Here is a 15830-nt window from a genome sequence, read left to right as displayed (position 1 = left end):
TCCACCCTCCGCTCGCTTCCAATCGAGGCTAGAGCTATCTACAAGACTGCTTGTATCACCCACAAAGCCTTGCACTCCTCCTCTCCTCGCTACCTGGCGAATAAACTGAAACTCTCTGGAGGCTCTAGACCATCAGGTAATGCGGAAAATCTTCTGCTTGAACCTCCCACTTTCAAGAAGGAAAGAACGATGGCACAATCCTTTTCAGGCAACGCAGTGAGAATCTGGAACTCCCTTCCGCCGCAGCTCCGGACCACCACCTCCTCCGAGGCCTTCAAAACGGACCTCAAAGTTCTCCTCCTCCAAAAACACCTCCAAAAGTAATCCACGCCCACTCTATTATCTGAAGGAAGACCTCCCTTTACTGAAAATTCTATTCTCCTTGACTATGGAAGTGCCTTCCCAGTGTGTTCTTGTGGTTGGAGTGTTTAACATTCACTGCTGTATTATCCTTGTACTTGGTTTGGTACCTTTTTGTAACTTGCACATACCACTTTCCCTTGTAACACACAGTATGCTACCTCTCACATTTTGTTTGCCTTTGATACTTGCACAAGTGCCACCATTGCCTACGTTACGTTTATTCTTGTGCCCGAGTGTCTAGCTTATTTTGCAGTACTATACCTCTATTTGTACTTTGTTTTCTCTTATAACCTGCACACTTGTCACTTTTTCCTCATGGCACCTTTGCTACCTCATGTATTTTGTTTGCTCACAATTGTCACTTTTACCTCCTGTAACTTAACGTCTGCTTTTGTAATTTGTTCACGTGTAATGTTCTCCTCATGTAACAGTTCTGTTCCTTGTGTGAAGCGCTCTGACGCCTTCGGGTAAAGTCCGCGCTATATAAAAACGCCTAAATAAATAAATAAATAAATTAAATAAACTGATCATCCCGACTGTCTAGGCTCGACCTAAAAAAAAACGAGCTTGATTTACAAACTAAAGTGCAAATCTCTCAATACATGCACCTCCAGCAAGGAGAATACAAAGGAAGCTGGAATACGGATAAGTTGAAATGTCCTTTCTTGTGAGGTCATTGATTGCAATGCCATGTGCGATGTCATGCATGGTCCATGATGTCACGTGCATGTTGCCTAAATTGGTTAGTCCAAGTCTGTCACTTTATTTTTTTAGGACTTGTGCCCTGAGTATAGTATAATCATGGGGCTGTGTTTTTTTATGTCAAGTTATCTGGGGAGGAAAATCCCACACACCACGAAAAGAACGAACATAAAGAATGGCAAACTTCAAACAATTGAGGATAATCCGGGACCTGTGCCTGGCCTCTCTTCTCCAGCCTCAGCCCCCCCTCTCCCGGTGAGTGCTCGGTCCTCCGGCCGGCAGGGGGCGCAGCGCCGCGGCTGCGCCAGTGTTTGGCGCTGCCCTGCCGGTGACAGGCTGAGGCAGACAGACCGTGGCGGCTGCGGTGCGGCCTGTGTTCATGGTGCGCGCGGTGCGGTGTTGCCGAGGCGCCGCGCGTCTCGTGTCTGCCTGCTCCCCGCGCCGCTGTCCCTGGGGCCTGCCGGCTGACTGGCGTAGACCGCGGCAGAGCCCCTAGGGACGGATGTCGGACTGCTTTGACCGGGCCCCGGGGGCGGGCCGTAGCCTGGGGCGGGGCCGCTCGCAGCTCCCGCCGGGAGGCCGGGCAGGGCCCCTGGGCAGCAGCCGGGGCCGGGCAGCCTCGCCAGAGGGTGGACGCGGCCGGGCGGCGCCTCCGCTGGAGAGCGGTCGGGGCCCGGGTTGTCGGCCCCTGAGCGGCGACCAGAAGCCAGGACCTCCCCCGCAGCAGCAGCAGGAGCCCCTCCGGCCGCCAAAGACTACCCCGCCACTGGCGGCAGAGTGCGCGCCAGGTACGGCCCCGGGGGACTGGGGCTGGTGGTGAGCTGCTTGCAAGGTGCTGGTAGCCGGTGGGACAGGCGCCCCTCAGTCTGCTAGAGACACTGGGGGTGTACTGCACTGCGAGTGCCATGAGCCTGCCAACAAGCTTCGCCAGGGGGAAGTTGTTATTCATTTTAAGAAGTTGACTTCCTGTGACGGTACTGAGGGGTGTCAAGGAAAGTTAAGCCAGGCACAAACTTAAAGCTTTTTGTCTGGTTTGAGTCTCAGAAGTACCTTTTGTTATTGCTGGTTCTTAAATCTTTTGTGGATTCAAAACTGCTTATTCAAGAGACTAGTTTAATCAGGACACAAGTCGAGGGTAGATGGCGTCTACCCACTCTTCATAGTCGAGGGTACTACTCTGTCGAGAGGTTGATGCCCAATGAAATATGGGGCAGATTTACAAGCCCCATGCGCCACTTTTGCATCATTTTTAACATAGGATAAGTGGCGCAATAGTCTTGTAAATAAGCCCCACGGTATCTTGTCCCGGTGTAATTTTCGGACTCCGGGACACGTTTAGCTACGCCTGCAGTTGTTTGCTGCAACTTGCAGGAGGGGAAAGAGGCTTAACAGATTACAGCAGGGCCCATAACAAAGACCGAAGTTCAGGGGCAATCAGGCCAGCTTTTGTTGGAGTTTCATGACTGGGAGCCTCACCCTTAAATGCAATGTAGGGGAAACAAAGGCACACCGCTTATCACTTCACAGGTACTTTAGAAAGACATACTTTTGATTTTGTTCAGCCCCTGTGTATAAGCGATATGCAAGCACTGTAAGAATATCAGATTTGTTGGTCTATTCCAATATTTACACAAATAATTTAAATACCACTATTCTGTTTTAATTCTTTTATAGCGCAGTAGGACACCTTGTGGGACACCCCCGCGCCGCACGGCCACCAGCTGCTGCGTGTGCCCCATTGCCTTGCCCTCTGCCTCGCTGCCTGCCTCGCTGCCGGCTGACCCTGCTGTCGTTTGTTTTGTTTTGTCTCCATTTGTGCCATTTGTTTTGTCTCCATTTGTGCTTGTTTAATTAGTATTTTTTGCCCGTGTTAGCGTTTTTGATATCCATTTGTGCCTGTATTTTGTCAGCTTGTGCCCGTATTAGCGTTCTCCTTCCTGTTTGCCCGCCTACCTCGTCGCCCCCCGTCTTCCCTCCCCGCCACCACCGCTGACCCCGCCCCTTTTTGCCTTCTGTTCCCTCCCGCCTCCCAGCTGCTCCGCCCACCCGCGCACTTGGCCTTATATGGCGACCGTGCGACGCAGGTGAGTGTGACCCACTTGTGGGACACCCCCGCGCCGCACGGCCACCAGCTGCTGCGTGTGCCCCATTGCCTTGCCCTCTGCCTCGCTGCCTGCCTCGCTGCCGGCTGACCCTGCTGTCGTTTGTTTTGTTTTGTCTCCATTTGTGCCATTTGTTTTGTCTCCATTTGTGCTTGTTTAATTAGTATTTTTTGCCCGTGTTAGCGTTTTTGATATCCATTTGTGCCTGTATTTTGTCAGCTTGTGCCCGTATTAGCGTTCTCCTTCCTGTTTGCCCGCCTACCTCGTCGCCCCCCGTCTTCCCTCCCCGCTTCCCGCCACCACCGCTGACCCCGCCCCTTTTTGCCTTCTGTTCCCTCCCGCCTCCCAGCTGCTCCGCCCACCCGCGCACTTGGCCTTATATGGCGACCGTGCGACGCAGGTGAGTGTGACCCACTTGTGGGACACCCCCGCGCCGCACGGCCACCAGCTGCTGCGTGTGCCCCATTGCCTTGCCCTCTGCCTCGCTGCCTGCCTCGCTGCCGGCTGACCCTGCTGTCGTTTGTTTTGTTTTGTCTCCATTTGTGCCATTTGTTTTGTCTCCATTTGTGCTTGTTTAATTAGTATTTTTTGCCCGTGTTAGCGTTTTTGATATCCATTTGTGCCTGTATTTTGTCAGCTTGTGCCCGTATTAGCGTTCTCCTTCCTGTTTGCCCGCCTACCTCGCCGCCCCCCGTCTTCGCTCCCCGCTTCCTGCCACCACCGCTGACCCCGCCCCTTTTTGCCTTCTGTTCCCTCCCCGCTCCCGCCTCCCAGCTGCTCCGCCCACCCGCGCACTTGGCCTTATATGGCGACCGTGCGACGCAGGTGAGTGTGACCCACTTGTGGGACACCCCCGCGCCGCACGGCCACCAGCTGCTGCGTGTGCCCCATTGCCTTGCCCTCTGCCTCGCTGCCTGCCTCGCTGCCGGCTGACCCTGCTGTCGTTTGTTTTGTTTTGTTTTGTCTCCATTTGTGCCATTTGTTTGGTCTCCATTTGTGCTTGTTTAATTAGTATTTTTTGCCCGTGTTAGCGTTTTTGATATCCATTTGTGCCTGTATTTTGTCAGCTTGTGCCCGTATTAGCGTTCTCCTTCCTGTTTGCCCGCCTACCTCGCCGCCCCCCGTCTTCCCTCCCCGCTCCCCGCCACCACCGCTGACCCCGCACCTTTTTGCCTTCTGTTCCCTCCCCGCTCCCGCCTCCCAGCTGCTCCGCCCACCCGCGCACTTCGCCTTATATGGCGACCGTGCGAACGCGCAGCGGGCGCGCCGATTGTGCGCCGAAGGCGCGCCAAAGGTAAGCCCGTCTGCGCCTGGACCGCGCCCAGTGCCAGGACCCCTGGCCCACGAAGACCCCGACCGCGACCGACCCGCCTGACGTACTCCGCCGCCACCCTCATCGCACTCAACACCGGCCGACTCCCAGATTGCCACCAAGCCTCACCACGACGCACCCACGGACCTTTCAGCTGCCACGCCTGCAAATTCTCCTGCACCCGGACCTGCCTCACACCAGCACCCGCCAAGTCAAACACCAGCAGAACCCACCTCAAGTGCATCCTGCTCAACACCCGCTCCGTCCACAGACACGCCATCGAACTCTGGAACCTCCTAGACGCCACAGCCCCTGACGTCGCCTTCCTCACGGAGACCTGGATGAACGCCTCTTCAGCTCCCGACATCGCCATCGCTATCCCAGAAGGCTACAAGATCGTCCGGAGGGACCGCAACGCCAACCAGATGGGAGGAGGCATCGCCATCATCCACAGGAACACCATCCGGCTCACGACCAGCACCGACAACACCCTGACCACCGCCGAACACCTGCATTTCCAGATCCACACCGACCCGAACACCACCCTCAGAGGCACCCTGATCTACCGACCCCCGGGACCACGCACACAATTCAGCGAGGACATCGCCGACTTCGTCAGCCCGCATGCCCTCCCCTCCGCTGACTACATCCTCCTGGGGGACCTCAACTTCCACCTGGAGAACAACAACGACCGCAACACCAGCTCCCTGCTCGACAACCTCGCCAATCTTGGACTCAAGCAGCTGGTGTCCACCCCCACCCACCTCGCCGGACATACACTCGACGCAGTCTTCTCCTCCAGCCCAGACATCGACTTCAGCCACGCCACAGAGCTTCAATGGACGGACCACAGCTGCGTCCACTTCACCTTCAAGAGAACGACGACCCACCACCACCAGCAACAGACCGCCCGCAGAAGCTGGAACAAGATCACAGCAGACCAGCTCGCCACCTCCCTGAGCCAGCACCCTCCTGCCAGCTCAGCGAATCCCAGCCAGGCTGCCGACAACCTCACGAAGTGGATCAGCATCTGCGCGGACGAGCTCGCCCCGCTAAGGACCCCGCCCAACAGACCCGGCAGCAAGAAAGCCCCGTGGTTCACCGACGAACTCAAGAGCTCCAAGAAGAACTGCCGAGCCCTCGAGAAAGTCTGGAGAAGGGAACCTACACCGGACAACAGGACCACCTTCAAGCTGGCCACCCGGAAGCACCACCAGCTGATCCGAGCCGCCAAGAAAACTGCATTCAAGGACCGGCTGGACAACAACGCACACAACTGCAAGGAACTCTTCAACATCGTGAAAGAGCTATCCAACCCCAGCGCAGGAAACAACGACATCACCCCATCGCAAGACCTCTGCAACTCCCTCGCTTCATACTTCCACAACAAGATCGCAGACATACACAACAGCTTCAACAACCAACCAACGCACACCAGGACCGAACAACCACCCCCCACCACCACCCGCCACGCCTGGACCCCGATCAGCACCGAAGACACCATCCAAACGATGAACTCCATCCACTCCGGATCACCGACTGACCCCTGCCCTCACTTCGTCTTCAACAAGGCCGACGCTGTCATCGCACCCCACCTGCGAGACATCATCAACACATCCTTCGACACCGCCACCTTCCCTGAGAGCTGGAAGCACGCCGAACTCAGCGCTCTACTAAAGAAACCAACGGCGGACCCCACCGAACTCAAGAACTACCGCCCCATCTCGCTCCTCCCGTTTCCAGCCAAAGTCATCGAGAAGACCGTCAACAAGCAACTAGCAGCCTTCCTCGAGACGACTGGATCCCTCGACCCATCTCAGTCCGGCTTCCGAGCCAATCACAGCACCGAGACCGCCCTCATCGCCGCCACCGACGACATCCGAGCCCTGATGGACAACGGAGAAACAGCGGCCCTCATCCTCCTAGACCTCTCCGCGGCATTCGACACTGTCTGCCACCGTACCCTAGTACAGCGCCTCAGCAACGTCGGAATCCAGGACAAGGCGCTGGAATGGATCATCTCCTTCCTCGACGGAAGAACACAGAGAGTCCGCCTTCCACCGTACAAGTCAGAGGCCTCCGAAGTCATCTGTGGCGTCCCTCAAGGATCCTCTCTGAGCCCCACCCTCTTCAACGTCTACATGAGCCCCCTCGCGGCCATCGCACGCCAACACAACCTCAGCATAATCTCCTACGCCGACGACACCCAGCTGATCCTCTCCCTGACCAACGACCCAGCCGCCGCCAGAGCCGACCTGCACGAAGGGATGAAAGAGGTAGCCGAGTGGATGACGACCAGCCGCCTGAAACTGAACTCCGACAAGACGGAGGTCCTCATCCTGGGCTCTTCACCCTCCGCCTGGGACGACTCCTGGTGGCCTCCCGCCCTGGGCACCGCACCTAAACCAACAGACCATGCACGCAACCTGGGCTTCATCCTGGACTCCTCCCTCTCCATGACCAGGCAAGTCAACAACGTCTCCTCGGCGTGCTTCAACATCCTACGCATGCTACGGAAGATCTTCTGGTGGATCCCCACCGAGACCAGGAAGACCGTCACCCAGGCCCTCGTCACTAGCCGACTGGACTACCGCAACGCCCTCTACGCCGGTACCACCGCCAAGCTCCAGAAGAGACTCCAGCGGATCCAGAACGCCTCTGCCAGACTCATCCTCGACATCCCACGAACCAGCCACATCTCCGGACATCTGAGAGACCTTCACTGGCTCCCCGTCAACAAAAGAATCACCTTCCGCCTCCTCACCCACGCACACAAAGCCCTACACGACCAAGGCCCGAGCTACCTCAACAGCCGAATCAACTTCTACGCTCCCAAACGCCACCTCCGATCAGCCAACCACGCCCTCGCCGCCGTCCCCCGCATCCGAAGAGCGACTACAGGTGGAAGGTCCTTTTCCTACCTGGCCGCCAAGACCTGGAACTCCCTCCCGACCGACCTGCGCCTGACCCAAGACCACCTCTCCTTGAGGAAGAAGCTGAAGACCTGGCTGTTCGAGCAGTAGCGGCACCCCCCTCCCCCAGCGCCTTGAGACCCTACGGGTATGTAGTGCGCTCTATAAATGTCTTTGATTGATTGAGTAGTGCTGCTCATCCCATTGCAGGGTGTCTGAGAGCTTGTACATCATGCGTACACATTATAAATTGACAACAAATCATGTGTGTGTAAATCACTGTTTAGGATGTGTTGCATAAAACGGTTACAAGATGATCCAAGCCACATGTCCTTCATAGCTCACTGTGCTATCTTAGATGGATTAAAGTTTATGAACTTCATGTAACAAATGGATCTCTCTGTTAAAAGGAGTTACCCACTTACCCATTTTCTTGAAATAAAAATCAATTATTTTCATGTTACATAATGTGCTTAACAGGAGACATATTAACCCACTAAGCTACTTTGATTGAAAACTGTCTCTAGACAAAACGCAGATCACTCCAGCAAATGCGTTCACCTTCAGAGTTATCTTCCCATTATTATTCCGAAATATAGTTGGCACACAGAGACATCAGCAGTAGGTACCTTAACCCCGTAAGATATTTGAAAATGCAGAGTTTTCAACCAATTTAGCGAAACAGATGCACTGCCACATTTCTCCTTGTTGCCAGTTTCTTTGTGGCAGGTTTTAAAGAAAAAAAATGTATATGTTGAAGCCCAGATTTTCCTTCTGGGTTGCTTCATGTTTTGAATTTCAAAATGAACTTTCCGACTTGTCCATGTACAAACAGTCACCTAACCTACAGCCCTGGCTCCCTGAGCCCTGTCAACTTAATTTTGGAAATGTAACTGAGCCACTATGTTGATTTATCTGTATGTGTTAATTCCTGCATGCACAAGTCACCTTCTGTGCACGTTTTAATTAGCTCTTCCTTAAACGAACCACAGCTTTACTGCACTAAATTGCACATCCCAAGATGGCCGCCGTGGTTTTTTAACCTAGTGCCTCCGTCTGACCCCGTGTATCACGTGACGTCGATCACATGACCGCCCGGCTCACATAATGGAGTCCTCTGCTTATTCCTTTACTCCACCCGAGCATTGGCTCCTTGCGGCACCCTGAATCCCATCGTGGAATTGGACCGACACCCTGAATCCCATTGTGGAATCGGACCGACAACGAAACCCGGTAAGCAGAGCCCCTCACCCTCCTGGTTCCTCTGAGCAAGCTTCTGTAAGCATGGGCTTGCGTCTTACTGGCTCTCCTTGCTTATTTTACAGGGGCTACTTCCCAGTTCCCCGTATTGTAGCAGACCTGCGGCTGCGGTAAGCATCCCTAGCATATTTACCCCATCTCACCTATTATATTGAGATCGATTCCCTGATGGTTTATTTGTCCTCACAGGTCTCTGCTACTGTAATATTTACAGTTGACCTTCATTGATGTGAACACCTCGTACCATTGCGGTAAGCCGAGCTCCCGGCTTGTGATCACATAACCAACTTCCCAGCTATTATCTCACTTGTCACTGCACGGATCCATCCACTCGCCGCCGGTTTTTAACCTTCACAATCCAATGTGCCCCATCGCGTATTTGACAACACCCTTGCGGTAAGCCGAGCTCCCGCTGGTGATCACATAACCAACTTCCCAGCTATTATCTCACTAGTCACTGCACAGATCCATCCACTCGCCGCTGGTTTTTAACCTTCACAATCCATTGTGCCCAAAACATCATTGCGTCGCACTGGTATTTGCTTGAACTGAATAGTCACCTTCACAAACCGATGTGCCCCATCATGTATTTTAAACTTCACTGCGTCGTATTGTTATTTGCTCGACACAAATAGTCACTCCAAACAACTCGCATTACTACTTGGAATAGGTTATATTCCATTATAGTGGACATGTCATTATTTGTCTTCCCTTAAAATGACAATTTTTTCTTTAATCCCTGTACCTGTTTTCATTCCCACTACCTATCCCGTTTTTTCCCTATTTCCTTCTCCTATTGTGTTATATTATTGTTCACTTAAATGTTTGGGCATGATTTTGGTTTTTACTATATAAAGGCATGAATCTTGAATGTCCTGATGATGATCCAGCTATGTCACAAGGGGATCGAAACGCCGTCGACACCTTACACTTGATGATTTGATTGTATCATTGGTTAAATCACAACAGTGTACTCTCTGTAGTATTCGTCTGCAAAAACTTGGAATACATGCAGACTGCCTGTTCTTGCCTCACTCGTTCATGTATGTCACAATTGTCTCTATACAGTAATAGGACACAGGCTGTGTCCCACTTTGATACTGTACCAAATTGATTGACTATACCTGCATTAGTGTTATTAAACCCTGTCTGGCTGGACAGATTATATAGATATCAATCTTGATCCATATTTATTTCCCGCCATCTTCTACTTGTTAGGGACCACTGTTCCTTGAAATAGCTTCATGTTTTTGGCATAAGCCGAAGCAAAATCTTATTTGTTAAATATTGTAATGCGCTCAAATGTACTCATGATAGACCTGCTAAATATATGTGTGAGGTCTGATATCCCTTCCTGTGAGGTCATTGATTGCAATACCATGTGCAATGTCTTGCATGGTCCATAATGTCACTTGCGTGTTGCCTAAGTTGGTTAGTCCCCTGCCACTTCTTCCCCCTTTAAAAAAAATTTTTTAGGACTTTTGCCCTGAGTATAGTATAATCATGGGGCTATGTTTTTTTTAATGTCAAGTTATTGCCCATTAAAGGTTTCAGCACAGTCGAGTACTTACAGAGAACTCAGAGAAAGTGAGGCGCTGGTACTTGTTATAACTGGGTGTAAAATATAAATGGCTCTTGTAAATAACTTTCGTTGACATGGGCTTTCAATTTCAAATTGTTCTTTTTGCCTGTAGTTTGGAGTTGTTTGTGGACACACATTCACTGGCTGCTAGGGTTATCATAAAACCTGGACACACAATGTTTGTGCTTTGGTTTTCGTTTGTCGAAGGTTGTTTTTGTCAAGTTCACTTGGAACCCACAACAATTGATTTGTTAAAAGAACTCCTTGGACCAACATAGTTGTGCCCTAGTGACATTGTAGTCCCCAGTCAATCTAACAAAGGTACCAGTCATAACTTAAGGTTAGCACTTGAAACTATTGCATAGTCGAAAGTTGAACTTGCTGCCAGATGTCATAAACTTGACCAGAATAGTGAGTTCAAGCTGTTTAATGTATTTAAGATAAATGTGAACTTAAGGTAGAAGTACCATAAACTTTGAAAAATTATCTTTAGAAGGAAGAATTGACACAGCAGTTATTTTTCAGATGATTAAAGATAAGTTTGTGTAACAGGCTCCTTTGTATTTATGGTGTGAATGTTAGTGTTATTATTGAAGGTATTTAAAAGCGGTATTTTCCCTGTTTAAATTACGAGGCCCAGTTAGGAGAAAATACATCTTTTAGATAATTTGATACATTAGTAGGAACAGTTTCCTGAAAAGTTAGGATTTCAGAGCATCGCTTCCTAAATGTTTATATTAGTCTTTTTTGCATGAAAGAAAGTTAGATTTCCATCTCCATTCTAGTGAAAAAATATTTAAAAATAAATAAACCTATGAATGAAAATAACCTTCGATTTCTCTGGAGGCATGCTGAATGAAACAGTTGTTTTTCTAAGATTAAACTTACGCACTCACAGCTCCTTTCGATTAAATGTTTTTTTTTGTGAAACATTCCTTTTCAGTTTAAAAATAACCAACCATTTCTACTTTAAAGGGATGCTACTCGACCGCGCACACCTAAAAATGCCCTTCTTACTAACTTCAACTCCTTATTGGAATCTTGGGTTTACGATAATACTTTTCATATTTTAGGCGATTTCAATGTTCACTTGGAGGCTGCCGCAGATAACAATACCACTTCACTGTTAGACACCATGAGCACGGCAGGACTTTTTCAAATGGTCAATGAGCCTACGCGCTTTGCTGGACATACACTAGACTGAATATTCACCTATAGTACTTCAACTATCTTAAAGGTGATCCTACCCTCTACCTGGACTGGCCACTATGCTATTATCTTCGGTCTTAAGGCTTCCCTTCTTGATCATTCCAACTTCAAAATTAGCTCTCACCCGCATTATCTAAATTGGAAGAATGTTGATAATAATATGCTCAGACACCATTTGTCGCTTTCATCATCAAATAACTTTATTTTCAATCATAAAGATTGCATATCATTAATTTAATTTTTTTTAGGAATAAATGAAAAAGACAAAAGATTTTCATATAGTTAAAAAAGTGCAAAAGACAATTTATGCAATACATTTAAAACGTTTGATACATAATGCATACCAAAATCTGGCCAAACCAAAGACTATCACCCTGCGAATATCAGTGGCTAAAATTCTCAGAACCTGAAGGTAATGGCCAGGTCCAATTAATTTACACAGTGGAACAATCCACTTGAACCTCAAACTTCTGCAATGGTGGCAAAAGAATAACAAGTGGACTATAGATTCAAGGCTAGCCTTACACGCTGATCATCAGTGGGAGCCTCTCTGCACCACTTATTGCAAAACCGTTTAGTGGGGAGTCTCTTGTATCAAACTGTATAAATAGTTTACGTGTCATGGGTGCAACAGTTTCATAGATGGTTTCCTCTTAAAATGGGACAATTTTAAATTCATAAAATCCTGGGTCAGTGTACCCACCAGTTAAGCTATCTCCTTCTCCATTGTAGTTTCCCAGTATATTGTTTTAACCCTGCACTTCGATATAAGGGACAGTCAGTCTTTCAGGAGTTGACAAGTACTCCTCCATCCCAACTCTCTTAAGTAGCTTTTTCAGGGAGCTAAACCATGGAATAGATTTTACCTGGGGTCGTTTAAGCAGCTCAATCGTCACTGGTCGGTAAGGGGTGAGCTCTTTAAAAGACCACAAACAATTCCAAAACATTAGCAGCTTATAGTCCAGCGTATACGCCAGCTGTTTATGGCCCAAATCCAAAAACACAGGAACCAGGGGGGTAATAATGGGAAGATTTAAGTGATCTCAGAAAGAGGATTTCTATTGAAGTAAGAGAGTTTGAATTCCCAATACACCACAGTTCAGCCCCGTAGAGAGCCCCTCCTGCCCCAGTGCTTTGATATTATACATTTCCAATGCTGGGGCCACTTTCCTGGACACTGTGTTTTTATGAATTTTATTTATGAGAGGTCTGCCGGATTAGCAACAATTGGACTTTTTCAGTGTGGGGGGTGGGGGGGGCAATTTAGGTTACACCTTAAACGGATACCCTGATAGTCAAAGGCAAATACTTGCTCTAGGGGGTACTTCCTGCATACATAGTTCTTTTATGTGATTTAGTATTCCCTTTGGAGAAGGTCTTATATTTCTTATTGGCCTCGTTCAGCACCAGGCCCTGCACCTTACACAACCCAATAAAATCATTTAACAGTTGTTTGAGCCCTTGCAGGGGATGGGGGGGGGGGATTTTATGATTAATAGAGTGTCCTGTGCAAAGAGTAATGCAGGAACTCTTCTCTCATATATTTTTGGGGCATCAGACCCATCTCTATCCAGGTAATCTCCCACCCCATGAATAAAAAGAGAAATTAAGGTGGGTGCTAAAACACAAACCTGTCTTACTCCTTGTTTAATAGGAACCTGCTGGGTGAATTGGTTATCCTCCCCCCCCCCCCCTAAATTGGGCTGTATTTAGTGAATGCAATCAAACTAACATTTCTAATAAATGATGGGGTAGGCCCATCTCTGCCACCACTTTCCATAGCTTTGCTGGCTGTACTAGATCAAATGCAGTGCGTAGGTCCACAAAGGCAACATATAACTTACCACTTCTGATACTAACCTCCCTCTAGTAAACACACAGAAAATGAAAAACCTGGACTAATGTTCTAATATGTGCACGAAATCCTGCGTGGAGATCACTCTGGACATGGTGCTCTGAAATCCAGTCCTAAACCCTAGACAACACCTGCTTGCAGAAACATTTCTGCACTGAGTCAATTAGACTTATAGGTCTATAGCTAGCCGTGTTGGCTCTATCGCCCTTCTTATAAATGGGTATTATTTCCGCTATATTCCACAAGGGGGGAATGTTCATTCCCGATAGGATGGCATTTGTTAACATATTAATATATGGAGCCCAGACAATTGGGTCCTCTTTATACAAATCACATGGGATTCAGTCAGGGCCGGGGGCTCTAGTCTGGATGCTAGAACGAATCGCCACCTGTGTTTCTTCCAAAGAGAACTCCAAGTCCTCCCTGGCACCACACATGGTCCCCACCCCATGATTCCATTTGGCTCTCGACCTCATTATTACCTGGCGCGTAGAGACCCCCAAAGTGAGTCACCCACTCTTCAGGTAGGACTGTGAACACCAATTTAGTCTTTCTTACCTTTAAGCAAATAGGTCGCTTGTCTCCAAAAAGACTTTGAATCCTTAATTGTTAGTGCCTATTGTAAGAATGACCAGAGTGAGCGTTCCCATTTTTTTTTTTTTAGCAGACTCAATTGCTTTTCTATATCTTTTTAGGTCTCGCACCTATCGTTGCACTATGCAGGAGTGCTCGCGTAGCGTGAGACCTTTAGTAAGTGAAAAACAGGGTTTTAGCACTGACCTAGGAATCGCACACGCTCGTGCGTGTGCTTTTCCTTTTGTGCTCCCGCATTGGCTTTTGCCTGCGTCTTTTTATAAAAGACTGCGTGCAATTGGCCATAGGCGGGCGCATTGCTCTGCCCATGGCCTATTGGTGTCTATTACGTGCTTGGTGGGCGTAATAGATACCAATAGGCCATGTGGTTTCAATTATTGTGCCCAGCCACGGGCGCGATAATTGAAAGCATATGGCGTGCGCGCACCGCACGTTGTGCGTGCGAGAGCAGCTAGTTTTTGTAATTTTCACAGATGCATTAAAGTGGAGATGGGGTAATCATGACACTAGAGTTTTCAAAAACATCACTTAAATCATAAAAAGGGGTTGCATATGGGAGGCTTATTTAAGTAATGAAGTTTACTGAAGATACACTTATCAATCACCAGTATGTAAATGTTAGTCCGAGTCAAGGGCAATTTTATAAAAAGGCATGAGTACTTTCTTGGGAAATAGAACTAGGACTAGAAACCCAAAATGAGTTGTTTACCATCAGGTAATATCAAAGATATTTGACAGAGGTCATTTATGTTAACCACGGCGCATCAAGTGTTTTTTTCACATCATTTAAATCAGTATCTTGTACACTTTGGATTTATCACGTAAAAAAGCATTGTAATTGTGCGAGAAAAAAAGTCTGTTTGAAAAAACAAAACAAACAATTCCAACAAAGTCATGCATGTACATAAAGGTTTACAGAAAATACGATTTCCTCTTCTATTCCTCTCTCTGGTGTTTACCCTTGCAATTTTGACAGTCAATAGCACGCATTTTAAAATACTGCAAAAAAATTTGAAATCATGCTTACTTCTCAAGTGAGTTTCCCCGCTGGCCAGAGAAGTCGACCCTACTTGCTTAAGGAGGGTTCCCTCGATGGCTCTGCTGCGCAAGTCAGCGGCTGGAGTAGGTCTAGAGAGAACTCGTTGAGGTGAGGAGTGTCTCTCTCCTGGCTACACGGGCACAACACACAAAAACATGTGACCTGTATTTATGTATGTATGTATGTATCGCCTATTTGTACCACGTGTGCTGTCACCCAAAGGGTATCCTGGCGCTTGACACTTAGAACACCGTGATGTTATGCTGTCGTGGCAATTACACTGTCCTAGGGGAAAAAATAAGTTTTTAAACCTTGTTTGAAGGAGGAAAGATCCTCGACGATTCTCAGAGAAAAGGGCAAAGAATTCCACAGTTTAGCCGCAGTAAATCTGAAGGCGCGCCCGCCCATCCGAGTCCTCACAATCTTGGAAACTGCCACCAGGCATGCTGATGAAGAACATAGCGCTCTGGCCGGCGTGTACCATGAGAACAGCTTCTGCAGCGGAACAGGCCCCTGCCCATGAAGGGCCTTAAAAACCAAGCATGCTGCTTTGAAATGGATGCGCTGGTAAATTGGCAGCCAATGGAGATCAGAAAGCGCCAGAGAAGAAGAGTCAGAGCTCAGCCGTGAAAGAGCCAGCTTAGCAGCCATGTTCTGTACTCGCTGCAGTTTGCCAACCAGAGTGGCTGGCGCCCAAGAAGTAGTGCGTTGCAGTAATCAAGCCTGCTTAAGATGATACTACGCACTACCTCTGGGCGGGCGTGGACTGGAAGCATAGGGAGTATCTTGCGTAATGTGCGAAGCAACATTATGCCTGGTAGCACAAAGTCCACACACTTGATGCATGTGGACCTTAGTTTGGAGTGGAACTGAAAGGGGTGTGCAGGCAAGGCCAAACAT

The 15830-nt window shown here is 48.8% G+C and overlaps 1 protein-coding gene across 1 annotated transcript in view; it reads left to right on the top strand.

Annotated features, from left to right (window-relative positions):
• Window positions 1–1424: 1424 nt before the first annotated feature.
• The window catches only part of PAIP1 (poly(A) binding protein interacting protein 1), a 545177-nt gene continuing 530771 nt past the window's right edge, over window positions 1425–15830 (top strand). The window contains exon 1 of the mRNA XM_078675041.1: window positions 1425–1853. Coding sequence (XP_078531167.1) covers window positions 1568–1853 — 286 coding nt within the window. The 5' untranslated portion in view covers window positions 1425–1567. The remainder of the gene's footprint in view (window positions 1854–15830) is intronic.

The sequence above is a fragment of the Lissotriton helveticus genome, chromosome 2_1, assembly GCF_964261635.1.
Source record: "Lissotriton helveticus chromosome 2_1, aLisHel1.1, whole genome shotgun sequence".
NCBI lineage: Eukaryota > Metazoa > Chordata > Amphibia > Caudata > Salamandridae > Lissotriton > Lissotriton helveticus.
The sequence above is the reverse complement of the archived record's forward strand: the minus strand, read 5'-3'. Positions and strand labels throughout refer to the sequence as shown.